The following is a 17,445-nucleotide window of genomic DNA, read 5'->3' on the forward strand; positions in this document are numbered from 1 at the left end:
ACTGTGCACCTTGTGCTCGCTTTAAACGAAGAAAATTTGGTACCTAATAAAAGCCGGTTTTCTTTCATCACGCATATGGTGGTCCAGCAACAAAAAAAAAAAAAAAAAAAAAAGAAAAATGCATTTTCTTGTCTCTATGTGCAAACAGCTCTGTTGATGCCTCATTTACTTTGAGTTCAGGAAATCAGTTCTATAAAGGTGTGGCAAAGTGTCAAATCAGAGAGCAGCACTTGACATATAACACTGAAATATGGGCCACAAGAGAAGAAAAAGCTCCCAGAACCTGCACTGGAATACCTGTTTATAAACACTACTTTCAGGATTATGTGAATCACATGCTGCCCACTGTCCACAGAAAGATAACCACACTCAAGTGGAGCTGGCAAAAAAATAAAATATCAACTCTTCCAGTAGAGACATTGAAACCAAAACAAAGTTGCTGGTTACAGACAATATTTACAGTGATGCTAAACAAGGCTCTCTCTATTCCTGTTTACCAAGTTCTCCGTTACCTCGAACATGCCAGAGGTACCACTGGGGTACTGATGAACACCTAACTGACCTTACCCTCAACACACTAACGTGCAGAAATACTACCCAGTTTTTTTTCTTTTTTTGTTTTACAAAAGGGAAACTGAGGTACAATATGCTTCACCGTGTATTTGCTAAGTTTCGTAATTTTCATGATATTTTATCCAGCTCTTTAGATAATCTTTATCAGCAGGAGGAATCGACACTGTTTAGTCATCACACAGCTCATTCCTATTCACTCTCATGCACCTTTACCAAAAGCCACAAAGTTTTGACGGGAAACCTTGACACTGTCTCCGCTCTACTATTACACCACAACCACCTCCTTCAGCGGTGCATGGAATAACAGCTCCATCTTGTAAAGAGAGCAACCTAAGAAGTTATTTGCTCCTTCCAATGAATTAACAGCCAAATTCTAAAATTCCTTATGTGAGACTTCTCTCAAGAGCCTTCAAACACAAAGCTCTGCTTATTAGAGGTCTACACACTGCGAAATTAATACTTCATGCAAATATTACAGGAACACTGAGAGCTCTGTACTTGAGTGGGCTGAAACTGGCCTGCCAGGATGATCCCCCGGGCTGCTCTACCAACATACACAAGGAAATGATGGAAGATGAGCAGGGAAGCTTGCTGAAGTGATCTTGCAAGACACACCTTATTATATTTGGAGAAGATTTCAAATAAGGAGGTTAAATTCTCATTAATGAGGCATAACCATGCCAGGAAGGTCCAACATACAGTTACTGCTAAGTCTGTCCGTACCACTTGACAAGGTCTTAACAGAAAGCTCTTGTAGCCACGAACACCGTTTCTCCGAAATGAGATCCTCCCACTCCTCCCCAGGTGAAGTACAAGAAACTAAACGGCAGCACCTCATGAAGCAGGCTCTGAGGCCACCAACGTCTGGGCTTAACTACCCTTTTATTGAAAAGGGGCACCCAACAGCAGACTGATATACTCTTCCAGCAGCGATATTCAACTGTAACATGAACTGTAACGACTACGCATCTCCAACCATCACCACTGAAACTAAGAGAACCTGAGGAGCTGAACTGCTCATCCATTCAGGCAAAACAAGCTAGAATAATCCGCTTATTTGGGCTGAAAATGCTGAACGAGAAAGTTCACCCTTCAACGGCCCATTCGACGCAACACACAGCAGAATGCTATTTAAAAGGCTCTTTTAAATAAACTGTCCAGATCTTCTTGAACAGGAGACGGAAAAAACCAGACTGTTGTGACTAATTGCTACCGCTGCTTAGGGAAGCTTTTTCATTTAGAACAACCGCACTGATCCAATAATGTTAAAGCTAAATCAAACCAGATATCACAACTGATGGGAAGTATTTCTTGAAGAGCTTGACTATTCAAATTGACCTCAAGTAGGAAAAACATAAAGATACAGGTAGGAAAACAGAAGAACAGAAAACAGCTCACCTTCTTGTCTCTGGTCCTTACTTCCCCATAGAAATCTAGAGCTTCTTGAGCCTTTAAAAACTTGCCTCGATGCAACAAATAAGCACATATCATTACACCAGTTCGTCCCTTTCCAGCTTTACAGTGGATTGCTGCAACATGATTGTCATCTTCACTTAGCCATTGGTCAAGATCTTCACAAAAAGGTTTGATAAGCTCTAGCTGTGGTGGGTTATGGTCTTCAAAAGGGTACTGTGCAACTGCAACGAGAAGTAGTAATTTATCAAAATCCCAAAAGGAAATGACAGCAAGCTCAACTAGACAGGTCAGTTTTGTGACAAGCGTGCAAAAAATTAACTTTCTAAATCAACCCCCCTGTCTTACATATAGATATATATAATTTTTATTCCAATATTATTCAGCAATGGACTGCGTATCATATGCGTTGCAGGCGTTTCTCTAGTAATACATAAGCAAGCATCCTGCTACGTGAAGAGACTATTTCATACCGCTACTGAAACGAGTGGCACAGACTCTGTATCTTACACCACAAATTTTCTAGAATTTAAGAGTGCATTGGCACAAAGAGTAACCTTGTGAAAACCCATTACTCTAGCAATAATTAGACTACCTGCTGAGAGAAAACAGGGCCAGACCTCAGTCACTGATCAGACAACAGGGATTTTGCAGAAAAATTCTGAGCACAGGTGGGTCTACGTTGGGAACAAACTCTCACAATTTGCTCAAAGGGGTTTTGAAACCAAAACCTGCCATTTCCATATTAAAAAACGGTAATTGAAAAAAAAAAAATCTCATGTCAGGCACTTGCAATACTTATGGGTTTTAAAGTCAAACCACTGAGTGAAGTTGTCCTTTTTCTTATACGGATATACACATGCACACAAACACTTTTTTCCATCTAGAGATGGAAAGAATTTCAAGCAAACATGCAGAAAATGAAAGAAAACTCAAGAGAGCAAAAAATAAGCAATAAGCAGAGACAAGCACCCAAACCTCTAACACCTCAGATGAGATGACAGACAATGCCATCCTGACTGGCAGAATTACATAGGGCTGTACTAGTTCCATCAGGAGAACAACACTTTTACAGAGAGCACCCCAATACTCAATCGACAGACTTAGGATCTTATAAATACAAGTCTGGTTCATTTAAAAATTCTCAGCTAGAAACACCATTTCCTTTTCTGGTCTAAAAATGAATACATTTCAGTTTTTGGCAAGTGTTTGTATTTGTTTCATAAGTACTACTCTCTTGTCACACACGCAAGGCTCCTTTTGATAAATCCCCAAGGACTTAAAGAGCAGAAGTGAGGGATGAAGTTATGGAACTGCTAAATTACTGCAGCACAAGCCCGAAGCCTTTCGGAGGGATCTGCAAGGACAGTTTATTCACTCACAGTACAGATAGCCCACTTAATCTCCCAGAAGACCAAATAGGGAAGCCCAATAAAGTGAATAATCTTTGCTAAAGAAGCAGCAAAGGTTAACGAACATGAACATACGCTAATAAATTCTTCCACATAGAAGATCCAGAGACTCCCCAAATGATCACTTTATGTGAACTTACACAGACGCCACTTTTTGCAGCAGATGTAAATGAAAGCAGGAATTTATTTAGAAACCTCTAAGAAAAGAAGCTGTTAGGAGATGCTGCAAATCTGTCCCTACAACTTTTGAGTCTATCTTAACCACATCCAATAAGGTTCCTGTGAAAAGGAGAGACAAAGCAGTCCTGAAAGAACAGCCTTAAAAATCCCAAGTAGTAACAGCATGCTGAAGACGCTCTCCAAGATTTGCAATCAAAGGCAAACCTTGCAGTATTTTCTTCAAAGATGGAATGAGGAGCAGATGAAATGGGTGCCCTGTGATGGTGCAGAAGGATTAAGAGTCAGAAAGCAACCTCAGGAAACATTAAGCTGCACAATCTTGAGCTTAGAGCGTGTAGGTTCTCCATGGATTTTGGTTCCTAACACTGGAGTATACAGCATGGAGAACGGTTCTGATTACTCTCTCCAAGCTCCTAGACATTGCAAGAAAAATCCCATAGCACATAAAGGGGCCCAAAAAAACAAAAAAAGGAAAGCCTGTGGCAAAGGAGAAGGCAATTTCCAGTACGGAAGTACTTCAGAAACTGCAAAAACCCAAGACAAAAAGCTAGCATCCACAGAAGATGAAGAGCTTTCAACGTTTGGTTTCAAATTTGATGCAAGAGCATCCAAGTTGAATACTGAACTACTATGGTGTTTCACGCTAAATGTACAAATGAGAAGTTCCCTTTGAAATTAATTCATTTCAGATTTTAAAGTAGAACTGTTGTTCCTCTGCTAAGGGAAGTCCCGAGTTCACCAATTTGGTTATCTAAGGTAACTAATTTGGGGATGGAAAAAAAAAAGCAACATGTAGCTCTCTACGACAGTGTTGTCTTATGCACAAGGGCTGTGAAAAGTGCTGGGCTGGGATTGACAGTGAAGGGATCTGAGCACCCTCATAACAGGAAAAAAAACATAAATTAAAGCAAGCGTGTGCACTGGACATATTAGAAGCATGTCCTTTTCATTTACACCTTTTCTCTTCTTACCCAAAGTATTGCTCAAGCAGATCTTAAAATACTTTTTTTCTGGCTTGTATGTATTGAGTGAGGTTTCAGGACACTGTCATTCAACATCGTAAGAGCAAATCAGAAGCGAAGATGACTTCAAAATGAAAATTTCAGTCCTTCTATATTCAGACATTAAAGCAGCCAATTACATTTTGGTCATGAACTAAACACCCTCTTAACAGCTAGAGGGATCATTTAAAATAATAATAATAATAAAAAAGAAGTTAAGCCCTTGCTATGATGTAGTATTAGCCAGTAAGGCCAAAAATCTATTCACATCCTACAATTATGTACACACAAGTACTCCTTATCCACCCAGCCATTCTGAAGCACTGCACGAAGAGGAACTACAAGCTCCACTACTGTGCACAGAGATGTTGCTCTGCATAAAGAATAAAGGTAAATCCGTATTTATGTATTACCCAGAGAGTTAACACTGACAAAAGAGATACATCAGTTTCCACTCACCAAGGGTCTGATCAAAAGGAGCCCCTAAAAGTTTCCCCACTAGTTCTGGTAACTCTGCAAAGTGTCTAACCACCAACTCATCTCAAAGAGGCATCACAGAATCGTTAAGGTTGGAAAAGACCTGTAAGATCATCATGTCCAACCATCAACCCAACCCCACCATGGCCACTAACCCATGTCCCGCAGTGCCACGGCCACACGTTCCTTGAACACCTCCAGGGATGGTGACTCCACCACCTCCCTGGGCAGCCTCTTCCAATGCTTCACCACTCTCTCCATGAAGACATTTTTCCTAATATCCAGTCTGAACCTCCCCTGGCACAACTTGAGGCCATTTCCTCTTGCCCTGTCACTTGTCATTTGGGAGAAGAGACCAACACCCACCTCTCTGCAACCTCCTTTCAGGTAGTTGTAGGGAGCGATGAGGTCTCCCCTCAGCCTCCTCTTCTCCAGACTGAACAACCCCAGCTCCCTCAGCCGCTCCTCATCAGACTTGTGCTCCAGACCCCTCACCAGCTTCGTCGCCCTTCTCTGGACACGCTCCAGCACCTCAATGTCCTTCTTGGAGTGAGGGGCCCAAAACTGAACACAGTATTTGAGGTGCGGCCTCACCAGCGCTGAGTACAGGGACACAATCACCTCTCCACTGCGGCTGCCCACACTATTTCTGATACAGGCCAGGATGCCGTTGGCCTTCTTGGCCACCTGGGCACACTGCTGGCTCATGTTAAGCCGGCTGTCAATCACATGGGAATTAATTTTGGGTTTTTTTAAGCAACTGAAGGTTTGTTCCAGATCTTCAAAAAGTTGTTTTATATGAACAGTGACAGTGGCTTAAGGATTCTCCATTTTTATTTTAAGTGATGCTTCTGCATAAAAGCCCAACTTCTCTAAGCTTCACATCTGAATTGTACAGTAAGTTTGCACACTGAATTGAACAGAAACTTCTACATAACCCATGCTGCAAAATTTTTTGCGACAGTAGACTTCTGATCATTTTATTAGATCTTGATCTAGTTAACTGTCAGGAACATACTTTTTTGAAAGCATCAAGAATATAGCGAGCTTCTCCAATGACTCAAAGCAATCTGCCATCATTCCTTGTGCCCAAATCTCCTACATTACTATTCATCAGCTCCTCCTTTATACCTTCATCCAGAAACACTGAAGTTGAAAGAGAAGAACACATACTAGACAGTAAAAACGTACCTCTGCAGTTAAATTTGGCGGTGTCATAATGTCTTTCAGCACATCTAAAAAGAAAAAAAAGACGAGAGTTCAAGAGAAGTCTCTGAGGCTGTCACACCTTGGAACATACAGATCAACATCTGGGAAAATCACATATACCCATCACCTTTACAATTTAAAATGATAGCTAGAGGTTACATATAGAAAAACTGTTCTGGTGCAGATGTATGAAGTTGCTCACTAAAATATCAGTTATTGTACTGAAAAACAATGACTTACCCTACGGTAACTGTGGTTCACCAGTATGTTTTAGTCAGCATGACCCTCAATGGAGACATTCATTCAAGTGATACAATACACTATTACTTTTTAATACTGTAGTATTAACAGCTCCGGCCACTCGAGCAGCTTTACGCTCCCACACAAACACAGAAAGAGTAGATGCTTATATGACCTTCATCCAATTGACTCTGAACTCAAAACACGTGTCGAGATGCCTCAACAACAAAGTGCGTGCTAGGGGTGATGGGGATCACCAGGACATTTCAAAAACCCTCGGCTAGCGCAACTTAAGCAAGCATTCTTCCTTCAATTACAAAAACGCAACGAGGCCACCACAGGCAACTGAAACCACCACTGAATATTGTACTGGAGATCACTTGTTTAAAGCAGAGATTGTGACACTGCTCTCCAACTTGGCATTAGTTCTTGAAGTTAGGTGAACTCAAAAAAACCCCAAAAGGCCAGTCAGGCAGTCTTCCCCTCACAGACCCTGGAAAATGGCACATTTCTGAAGACTCTGGAGTTGCATCAACGTCTGTCTCACCACTCTGTAAGACACCCACTCTAGCTAGCTGGTAGTGCAGCAAATCATACTCTATCAGTCTTGAAGGATGACTTGCCTAGGGACAAACATCAGGAAGCAGGTATAAACAGTCCAATCAGTAGGGCTCTAATACAGCCAAAATGGCACGCTGTAAGGGAAAAGGCTAGATCAGATGTTGGGGGTAAGGAGAAAGGCGGCAAGAAGTGGACGCCCTCCGTAATCTTTCATGGAGTTGCTCTCTACAGGCAAAATGAAGCTCCTCTACACGATGCAAGTGAAAATGCAGTTCAGAAAGGAAAACGAGAACAATGCTGCCTCGAAACAACAGGACTACAGGTTGAAACACAATTATTGGGAGTCATTTCAGTAGACAAAACACATATAGATCTTCTCTTCTGATTATAACCTGTACTCTTCGTAGGGTTCAAATACCCACACCGGTTTCAGGACTAGTATGAACTTATCTTTCCTCAGTAGGTATGTTATGACTGCAGCCTTTGGAGCCGTATGGAGCTTACTTGACACTTTCAGACACGCAAACTTTTAGGCTTCTACTTGTATGACTGTTGCACGTAACTGGAGCCTCGCGTGTGCTGCATTGAGCTTTGTCCACGAGACTCATACACCAGGGACAGAGGCAGGTCTGCTGGGGTTGCACATGCACTCAGCGTTTCCCTTTCTCTGAATTCCAGAGCCTTCTCAACTCTAGCCTCTGCTAGGGAAAAGTCTGGCAGTTTTTACAGCTCTGATCACATTGCTGACACCTTCTCTGGGTCAGAAGTGATATGGCGCAGGTTCAGCTGGCAGATGGGACTCAAAAAACAACATTATCTGTGCTCGAGCCTTTGAGAAGAAAGGTTAGACACAGTATGTACACCCAAAATGGAGTCACCATGCCTGGAGCGGCCATCAGCCGTGCCAGGCAAAGCCTGTTACAAGCTGGTCAGCATCTGAACTTTGGAAGTTGAGCCTGCTAGGAAGCAAAGCAGTTAACACAAAGCATCTTATCCAAGAAACTTTCCTTCTTCCTTTTAAAGAAACACCCAGTTCAAAGGGGTAGTAAGAGATGAAAGTCTTCAAAACATTAGAAAAAAAACCCCACATATGGGCAAAAAAGCCTTCAAATTTTGAAGTTTGAGAGAGTATCAAGTAGAATACCATAAGGGATAAAAAAATAGTTTTGTTGATACCAAGGATAGAAACTGAGCACAGAACATAGCCATGTCACTCTTTATGCCCTCTTATGGGAGCCGTACACAACACAGGGCAACTGCAGAGCTCCAGACACGGCTGTACAAAACATACTCCCCTTTCATGACACGAAACACATGTGTATCTGCAGCAGAGATTCCACCGACACACGCTTTGGGGGATGCTTCCATTGCTTAACATTTCAAATGCCCTTTTTTTTAAAATGCTATTAGACCTGTAATACAGTCAGATCTCCAGATGAAACCTGAACATTTTTTTGGATTTTGGGTGGTGGTGGGGAGGGGGTCGTCACAGTTCTTCTAATTGTCCTTATGATTAAAGCGCGTTTAAAGCAACCCAGATCCTAAGTGCTGCCAGCCAGGCACCTTTCTGATCATAACCACAATCCCATTGCCGACAGGACTATAGGCTACTGAAAAGACGGCAGCCTACGCCAAAGCCCAACCCCACGTACGCAGAAGTACAGCAAGTATGCACGTAAAATCCACGTTGTTCATTACAGCTCCTTTAACTATCTGCCTGTAGGACAGTTAAAAGAAATATACTGGAGAAGGCGGAGATGATTACAATAGAGGAGGTAACAATTTGGCAGTATGTGAAGTTAGGGGGTGAAAGTGGAAGAACATATTAAAATAAAGATGAATACTGCAGAAATAGCAAAGGGTTAAAGAAACACATGAGAAAACCAACACAAACAAGAAACGAAATGGAGTGCTCAAACATTCACTGGGAAGTTAGAAGGCAAGATGTGAGGATGAGGCATAACTGACATCGTTCAAGCATCAGTTCAGAAAAATCTCTCTAAATCCTTTTAAATAAAACTGCTCAATACACACATTATTATCAACTTCACTTAACAGCTACCTTAAGAGAACTCAAACCCCATGACAGTGTTTGAAATAGTTCTGAATATAATCACATAACTCCTCTGAATTCCCACCTCCTCCTTTTAAACACCGACAACAGGTTGATTATTTACACAGGATCAGCTTTATCTAAAGAGATGCTGTTCTCCAAAATACCTGAAGGCTGCAATTTCTTCCTAGCTCATGACCAACGATTCACCTAATGGCATTTATGTATTTAACGTGTGTATAAATTTTGCCCGCGTGAAGATAAAGGGATAACCTGGCCTCTCTAGCCAGAGACACACAGTTTAAAAGCTCTGCTTTCCAAGCTGTGCAGTAATCACTGGACCCTTCATTTGCAACTCATCCACGTTTTGGGGAGGAGGAAAACCCACACAACTTTAAAAGGACGTTTTCTCCTGCAAAAGTTATCGTCTGAGGGTGAATACAGTAATTTTTAGGAAGTTTCGCTTGCGATTGAAGTTAGCAACAAGGAAAAATCGATGGGGGATTCTTGCATCGAAAACTGAAAGTTAAAGTCGTTATATGAAGAACTTGAAGACAATGACTTTCGGCACACCTGGACAAGACCTTTGCACGGTTGAAAATACACGTATCGGCAACGTAAATGTCAAAAGCATTTGTCCCATCACAGCTCTTCTCACTTAAAAACTTTAAAGTTGTTCCTGGGTAGGGTTGGGGGATTGGTTTTTGCTTTTTTTCTAAAGTCAAATGAGCTTGCTAACATACAGCAAAGCGGAAACTTTTCAAGTACCACCTCCCTGAGGAGCTACTTGCTAAGACGCACAGAAGTCTTACTAAACTCTTACTTTCTCACCAAGCCTAACATGCATCATTTTACCTGTCACTCACCTCTCGAGCCAATTCGAAACAAACAGCTCAGTATCAGGCAGCTCAGCAAACCCTGATTTTCTAAGTGATAGCGGAGCCACACTTCACAGAAGCTGACAGCTCAACTCAGTCCCAAGAAGCAGGGAGAAATTAAGTTCTATCTGTCCTGTTCTGCTTTGCTCCCCAAACCAAGCAGAAGCTCTCAGGAGGCTTCGGGGGGGGTCTAATAAAACCCTGGTAGTTAGATTTTACACGATACAGCTCTCTAGCGCTGAGCTCCAGAAGACTTCGAAGGAAGATATGCAGAAAGTTACCTCTCTAGAGAGTTGCCCCTACACGCAGAAGGAGCTATCGGCTATTCTAGGAAGCACCGTCCTTTCCATTCGTAAGTGCCACCAAGACAGCATTTATTAAAAGACTAATATTCTGGAGAGCTTCTAAGCTGGAGAAAATAATTTTGTTACTGAACTGTATGATAGGTGTCCAAGTAGTTGATTTTAGTGCATATTTTATGCATATTTTATTTACGTATCGTTGCCTGTCCCATCCTACCCCAGGCTTTACAGCCAACTTCAATAACCAGTACACAATTTCTCAGCTTTTAGTATCACTTCGCTCCAACATCAGGAAACAGAGTTGCTTCAACGCACAATCCTTCAACTAATTTAGAGGCATATTTAAATACTTATTTTTAATGACTGACAGATTACAATGTAACGCATCGCCTGGATTTCCATACTACAGTAATTTTTCCATTAATTGCAGATATTTAGAAACATATTCATTAAAAAAAAATAATCAAGCCTTAACAGCTCAGAGAATCAATAAATCTTCAACTTAGATTTCTGTGAAAAAATGAAGGGCAGGAAAACCAGGACCTACTATTCAACGTCACCAAATCATTTATACAAATGAAATTCACCTAAGCTAAGAAGATGAAGGAATAACAACAACAAAATCCCTTCTGTAACAAGAACAGCTTTCTTCGTAACTAGATTTTCAGAGGAAAACATTACCCTTAAGGCGAGAAACCAGCACATTACCAACGGCTGCAATAACTTTTTCAAAGTAATAAACAGGGAGAGTCAAGAATAGCGAGGAAGCAAACGGAACCTGGGTACCGATACAGTTCGATTTAAAAAAATAAAAAAAATGAAAAAGCAGGAAAATATTCATTTGGCAATTTCTTCACTGCGGACACTAATACATTAACAGAAAGCCTGCTGTGAATTACTTTTCACTTTTTAATCACATGGTGCAAGCTCCAGATGGGCTAGACGCCAAGTCATTTAAAAGCGTTCAAGTAATATGAATACGCACCAGCATTTCATTTAACCTCACTCGGCTCCACTAAATGAAGTAACAGCGCTCTCAATCAGGCTTAATTGTTTTAAGAAATGTGCAAAACATCTCAAGCTCTGCTTCAGTACAGCAACAAGCCACTTTCACTCATAAGCTATTTTTAGAACTTATTATTTGGGAAAATACATCTAGGAGAGTATACTTACAGATTGTATATCTTGTAATGGTTTTTATGCTTTGAATCCAAAAACCTTAAATAGGAAAAAAAAAAGGGCATGTATTAATACACATTGTAATAATGGTGACCTTAATTTGCAGCATCGTTAAAGCACCACCCAGCATGTGCAGTTCTGCATTCCAGGTCCCAGCTGGCCCCGCAGCGCCTCAAAGTCAAGGAGGCAATATGTTGCAAACCTCACGCATACAAATAATCCAGCAGTATGAATAAGGCTACTTATGCAACCGAGGAGACCAAGACCTGACCTGCAACCGAAATATTTCTTGCATGGACCAACCTGCACCGATTTCTGAGATACCTGCACATCAATATATTAAGCTGAGGAAGGGTCGTTTATTTTTAAAGCAGAAAGCATCGACTCCACAAGGCATGAGTAAACACTTCCAATTTAATCATCTATGCAAAATGTTTTGCCACGGTGGTATTTCCAACAAAAAAAAAAAAAAAGCAGTTAAAACAACTTTCGTATTCCAGTTAGAACAGCCAGAATCATTTATTTTAATACCAGGTTTTTAAAATTGCCAGATTTGCCACTGAAGTCTGAGGACAGTGCCCGCTGATATTCTGGGTTCAGAAAGGAGGAGGAAGACCACTGTGCTTTTTCACACTCACACTCATTTCATTTTCATGCTCGCTTTGTAACAAAAACTTCCCATACAAGCCTTGGAGAGCCAAACTGCAAACATGATTCATCAAAATTGCCATGATTATATATGATGTGTCACCTGGCAATGTTCAAGAAGAAATAACATACAAATGTTTACACTTAACATCATCAACAGTGTGTATCTGCACATCAGCCAGAAGGAATTTAATTAGCCATGACAGAACATGCTGTTCAAACCGAAAAGAAACACTAGCTGCTAAAATCCTGGAAAGCTCAAGCAAAAACAAGCTCTGGTTATCAGTCATAATATTCCAGAAGAACCTAGAAGAACTCTGTGGTTAAACCGATGCGTTAAAATAAGAACAGATGTGAACGCTCCTTGCGCAGCATTGAGTACGGGACTCCAATTTCAACGGCAAAACGATTTCGTGACTCCCACGGGCGCCCTTGTCGGCAGACTTCGAGAGATTACGGAAGATGGTGGACATGGCGATTTGTTTCAGGAGATGTCCCCGCTTGTTTAAAACACACTGGAGGGCGAGGAGAGCTGACTCCACTTCTGCCAGTAATAGCCACAAAGCCGAGTATAAGCTTTCATGCAAGTATTTTTTCGAAGGACAAAATTCCATCCAAAACCTCTCAAAGCATCAGTCACGGGAGACAGCCCGCAGTCCAGGTCGTACTTCTCATAACAGTATTATCGTTAAATTTGTCAGGATACCCACCGGCGTATCCTGGCTCAATACCAATTGCTCTGGAGCTCAAACACATTGAATTTCTGCATAAAAACCTCCTGGAAAAAACCCCACAATAAAAAGGTGACAGGAGCAGATGAGGACCTGCTGACTGCAACATGCAGAACGCTGCACGATCACGTTTTGTGCATTATTCTCGTTCAAAAATAGGGTGCAACAAACAGAACGCTACTTTAGCCCCCAGCTCCCTACAGCCACTTAATTTACATCTCTCCGTATCTTAATTTGGTTGATTAGACTTTTAGGTGATCACTATTCCTTTTGATCAACAGAGTGTTTAGGGACAACTTAATAATTGCATAGTAATTCCCTTTCAAAAGTCTAATTTACACATATCTACATACTTAACCAATAAAATATATTTTCCTTCATACAGAAGCAACTGCAATCAATGCTGTGAATGGAAGAGGGCCTCCAAAGACTACTGCCTGTTATTATTTATTTGGATTATTCCCATGTCATTTATTCCAAGCCTAGCCTTTGTCCCTATCCTACGGCTTCCGAAGGTGGAGTCCATCGGGAACCACATAGTTCACACAGCGGATGCAACGCCCACATTAAATTAACAAAAAGGTGGCTCTGACTGCTGGTAAAGAAAGACAGCTAGATAGTTTTGAGTTTGTGGAACAGCCCTTAACCGTCCCAAAAAGGGCAGCAAAAGCTTTTTCTTGCGTACAAGAAAAAGTGCAATGATACGATTAGAAAACACAACTTCACGCCTCTTAACAATTCTGGCGGAGACATACACACGCACTCTGCAGGGGTATTTACGGATTGCTATGCTGAACCTCGCTGATACGACCAGCTCTGGAAAAGGGACTTCTCGCTACCGCGTGACAGAACAAGGTCGCCGCTGCAAGCCCGGTCAAATCCAGCCTCTGACATTTTCAGTGCTATTCGTGGATAGCGAGCTTCGTCAGGACGGTTAAATATGCAAAACCAAAACCCCCTCGAACTCATCTGAAGCTAACTGCAGCTGCGCAGGGACGTCGCTGCCTCCAGACGACTGATTCTCAGTTGATGGTTACGATTCCTCCCAGTGTGGGAACCGAGGAGCTGTCTCAACTCATTTCTGTACAAACCTGGATGCAAACAATTACCAGTGAAATTCAAGCTGCGCTAATTCTGCCTGCCAACGACTATGAGAAACTTTCTGCGGCCATCTCAAACCTGGGAGCGGCACCTTCTTGCCCAGATACACCTACTTCTAACTTCACTTCATAACCATGCCCCTTCCTGCATTATCCCCCCATCCCCAAACATCCAAGTCTCTTGGAGAGCTACTGAACTTAGGACCTCAGACACCCAAGATCTCAAAAGCATCACGTATGACTTAAAAAAATCAGGATCCTAAAAACGCTAACGTTTGGCAGCTTCTGCTAAGTAGGTAGTTTTTAAATACAGCCTCTCACACTACATTCTCCAGGTAGGGTGTCGACTGAACAAAATTAAAATGATGCTCCTAAAACACTTAAGTACACCCTCCACAGTTGTATCCAGCAGTTCAGAGTAGATAATTTTATTTGATGTTAAAAATGACAGCCTGTAGGTTTTGGGTTTGCTTTTTTTGGGGGTTTTGTTTGTTTGTTTTTTTACAAAATGTGCTAAAAGCATCACCAACAATGACTTGTACTTGATTTTTCTCCTCGTCCACAATCACTGGACACAGCCAGACGTAAAAGCCTTTATCTGAAGTCACCCATATTTACTGCTTTAAATCAAAATGAACTTATCAAGCACTTCATTTATCGATTGAAGAAAGGGTATGGGCAAGCATACTCTGAAATGCCATCAGCTGTCTGAGGAAACTCTCACCACTGAACAGAGGCATGGACTGACATCTTTCTAAAAGCAAAGAACCTCCTTTTACTCCAACACAATTTACCGAGTCAATTTTTCCACACTAAAAAGCAGATTACGTGCATCTGAGATCAACCCAGAACAGCAGCCTGGCCTAAAATTCTTGAAAACATAATTTTCGTTGTTTCCAACATTTTTCAGGAATGCAAATAAGGCAACATCTACGAGATGCAAAATCCTTGCCGTTCCTACGAGTCAGAACACACGTCCTTTCCTTAGCAGAACATAAATGAGTGCAGAAAAGGATGCTTAAGATTTACAAAAATAAGTTAAGGAAAAGAAAAATAAAGCCTTACCTTACTACATCATCAATGTTGTTCCGGTATACTCCTTCAAGCCTCTCCGCAGGAAAACCCATCGCAATTATGTTTGGATAAATATCTGAATACGCAAGTTAGGGAAACATTTCTCGAGCATGTGAAATTTCTACAATAGTATTAAATGAACATTAATCAAATGTTTAACTGTATCAAAGTCAGAGCAACAACTCCGACCGACTCCCATATGCAAACGATTCAGCTTTATATATGCAGTAATAAGGGATCTTTTCCAAAAAAAGCTGAGAAAAAGGTTGGGGGGGGCGGAAACAGGAGGGAAACTTGAGAAAACACAGTACTTCGACAACAGCCACAATAACAGAAATCTTACATCTCAAACAGACAACTTATTAGAAGTCTATGCTGTGGGGCAGCGGATGGTCAACATCCATTAGGAAGGCAATCCACTAGAAAAGCAAAGTAATCCACTTCTATCCCCCATCATCCCACTAAAATCCCATAGATGCTACATACTGGTCCTTCTCTACAGTTTGAATGGCGTATTAAATCCAATGGGAAACTATTAAAATAGTCTTGTGTGACTAAATTGCAAGATGTTCCAAATTAAACCCCATGTTCAAGTCCCTAGTGATCCCAAAATAGGTGTACCACGCAAAACAAACAAAAAAAGTGCATTTCAGGCATGCAAGCCCTGGCAAGGCTACATAAACACTAATGTTTTTATCACTTCCCATGATTTCCACATAGCAAACCCCTATAGCAGCTGCTAAGGTAGCTCTGAATGCCTAAATATAAGATACTGCAGTAGATGGAAACGTACAGATCTGAAAAGGATTATATGTCTTGTTTATTAAAAAACCAACTCCCCGCTTCCGTAAAAATATTCTAGTGTCTTATTCTGAACTACCTGTAATTGCCCTGCCAAAAGCAACCTGAGATAAAGAACTTGGGAAAAGTACCTCTCAGGAAAAAGAAATTAGCACTAAGGAAAACGGCCAAATAAGAAAATTTAAGTTTACATCTAGAGCCGACGTAGTAAAGATTTCACAACACATCGCTAGAAAATTACTGGTATTTATTTTCCTGGTGGTGTAATGATATATGGATTTTATTATTTATTTTTTTTTAAACAGAACTCCACAAAAGAAAGTACTCCCAAGTTTTAAACATTATTAGAAATGAAGATGTAGAGCTGAAGCTTCACTGCAAAGCTAAACAGAAATGAAACTAGCGGCTCTAACCCAGACCATACCCTTCCACATTAACATACTCCTCCTCAAACTAATTTTAGGAGGAGTAAGAAGGAGCATGACATGTTTGAAGTTGGCCCTGCTTTAAATAAGGGGGCTGAAACAGGTGATTTCAACCCAAATTATTCCACAATTTTAAGAATTGTTTTTATTTCTATGGTTAACGTATAACAAAGCTCCAAAGAGTAATCATCAGAATGGAAGATATTGCAGCAGCTTCCAAGATATTAATATTCCAATTACATACACACAAAGAAAAGCCTGAAGTAGGATACAAACTACTTTATTCCCCCCTTCCAGAATTCCCACAAGCCTAAGTACTCACAGGGAAGTGGCGCGGACCAAGTTTTGCATTTACATGGTTAACTAGAAGACATAAGAAAAACATTAAGAACTCAATACACGGAAATAATGTTTTCTACTTTCAAAAAAAGAATTAGCATTTACTATGTTGTAATCCAAGTATTAATAGACATTGGTCTGCTTGGACTATTCATAAGATGATTTATGCAGACAATGAGAAAAATACGAAAGCTTTTGACAAATCCAAATAAGTATCTGTAGTTGCCTTAAGTACAGATACTGAAAGGGGTTCACATCTGGTTTCCAATTTATTCTGTACTTGCCCAAACCCTAAAAAAAAAAAAAAAGAGCTTATCTTGAAAAATACAACCAACCAACATTAAGTTGCTTAACTTTCAGAGCTCGTGATAACTTCAGATACTATCAAATCACGTAAATCTTAAACTTTGAACTTCACCCTGAGCGCGTTTTCATTCCGCAAGCAGGCCACACCTCTTTGTTAAATTAACAAAAGGCACTATATAATTAGCAATGTATTTACTATTTTATCAGTTACTACTTGCCACAAGCAGAAGAAACTGGTTATAAACCACGCGCACCCCTCTACGCCTCCTAACAGCGAACTACCCGACTTTCAGCTAGCACACCCCATCGCTCCCTCCTCCTTCCTGATTTCAACCTGATTTCTACCTACTGCCACTTTGAGCATTTCTACTCAAAAGCACCTCCTTTCGCAGCCTGCTCTGAGCAGCGAGGCTATTTAAATTACCATAGCAAAATAATCCGGTGTATTAGCCTGCTTTCCACAGCACTTCTTCGTAGCAGACAAGCATTCACGCTAGCGACAGGGGTAAAATAAATTCATTTTGACACACCACATCAAAACAA

At 41.0% G+C, this 17,445-nt stretch overlaps 1 protein-coding gene across 1 annotated transcript in view; it reads right to left on the bottom strand.

Annotated features, from left to right (window-relative positions):
• PTEN (phosphatase and tensin homolog) overlaps positions 1–17,445 on the bottom strand; it is a 51,293-nt gene that overhangs the window by 19,500 nt on the left and 14,348 nt on the right. The window contains exons 2-5 of the mRNA XM_059820963.1: positions 15,023–15,107; positions 11,473–11,517; positions 6,248–6,291; positions 1,972–2,210 (exon numbers count right to left, since the gene is read on the bottom strand). Of these exons, the coding sequence (XP_059676946.1) occupies positions 1,972–2,210; positions 6,248–6,291; positions 11,473–11,517; positions 15,023–15,107 (413 nt within the window). The remainder of the gene's footprint in view (positions 1–1,971; positions 2,211–6,247; positions 6,292–11,472; positions 11,518–15,022; positions 15,108–17,445) is intronic.

Source organism: Gavia stellata, chromosome 9 (assembly GCF_030936135.1).
Source record: "Gavia stellata isolate bGavSte3 chromosome 9, bGavSte3.hap2, whole genome shotgun sequence".
NCBI lineage: Eukaryota > Metazoa > Chordata > Aves > Gaviiformes > Gaviidae > Gavia > Gavia stellata.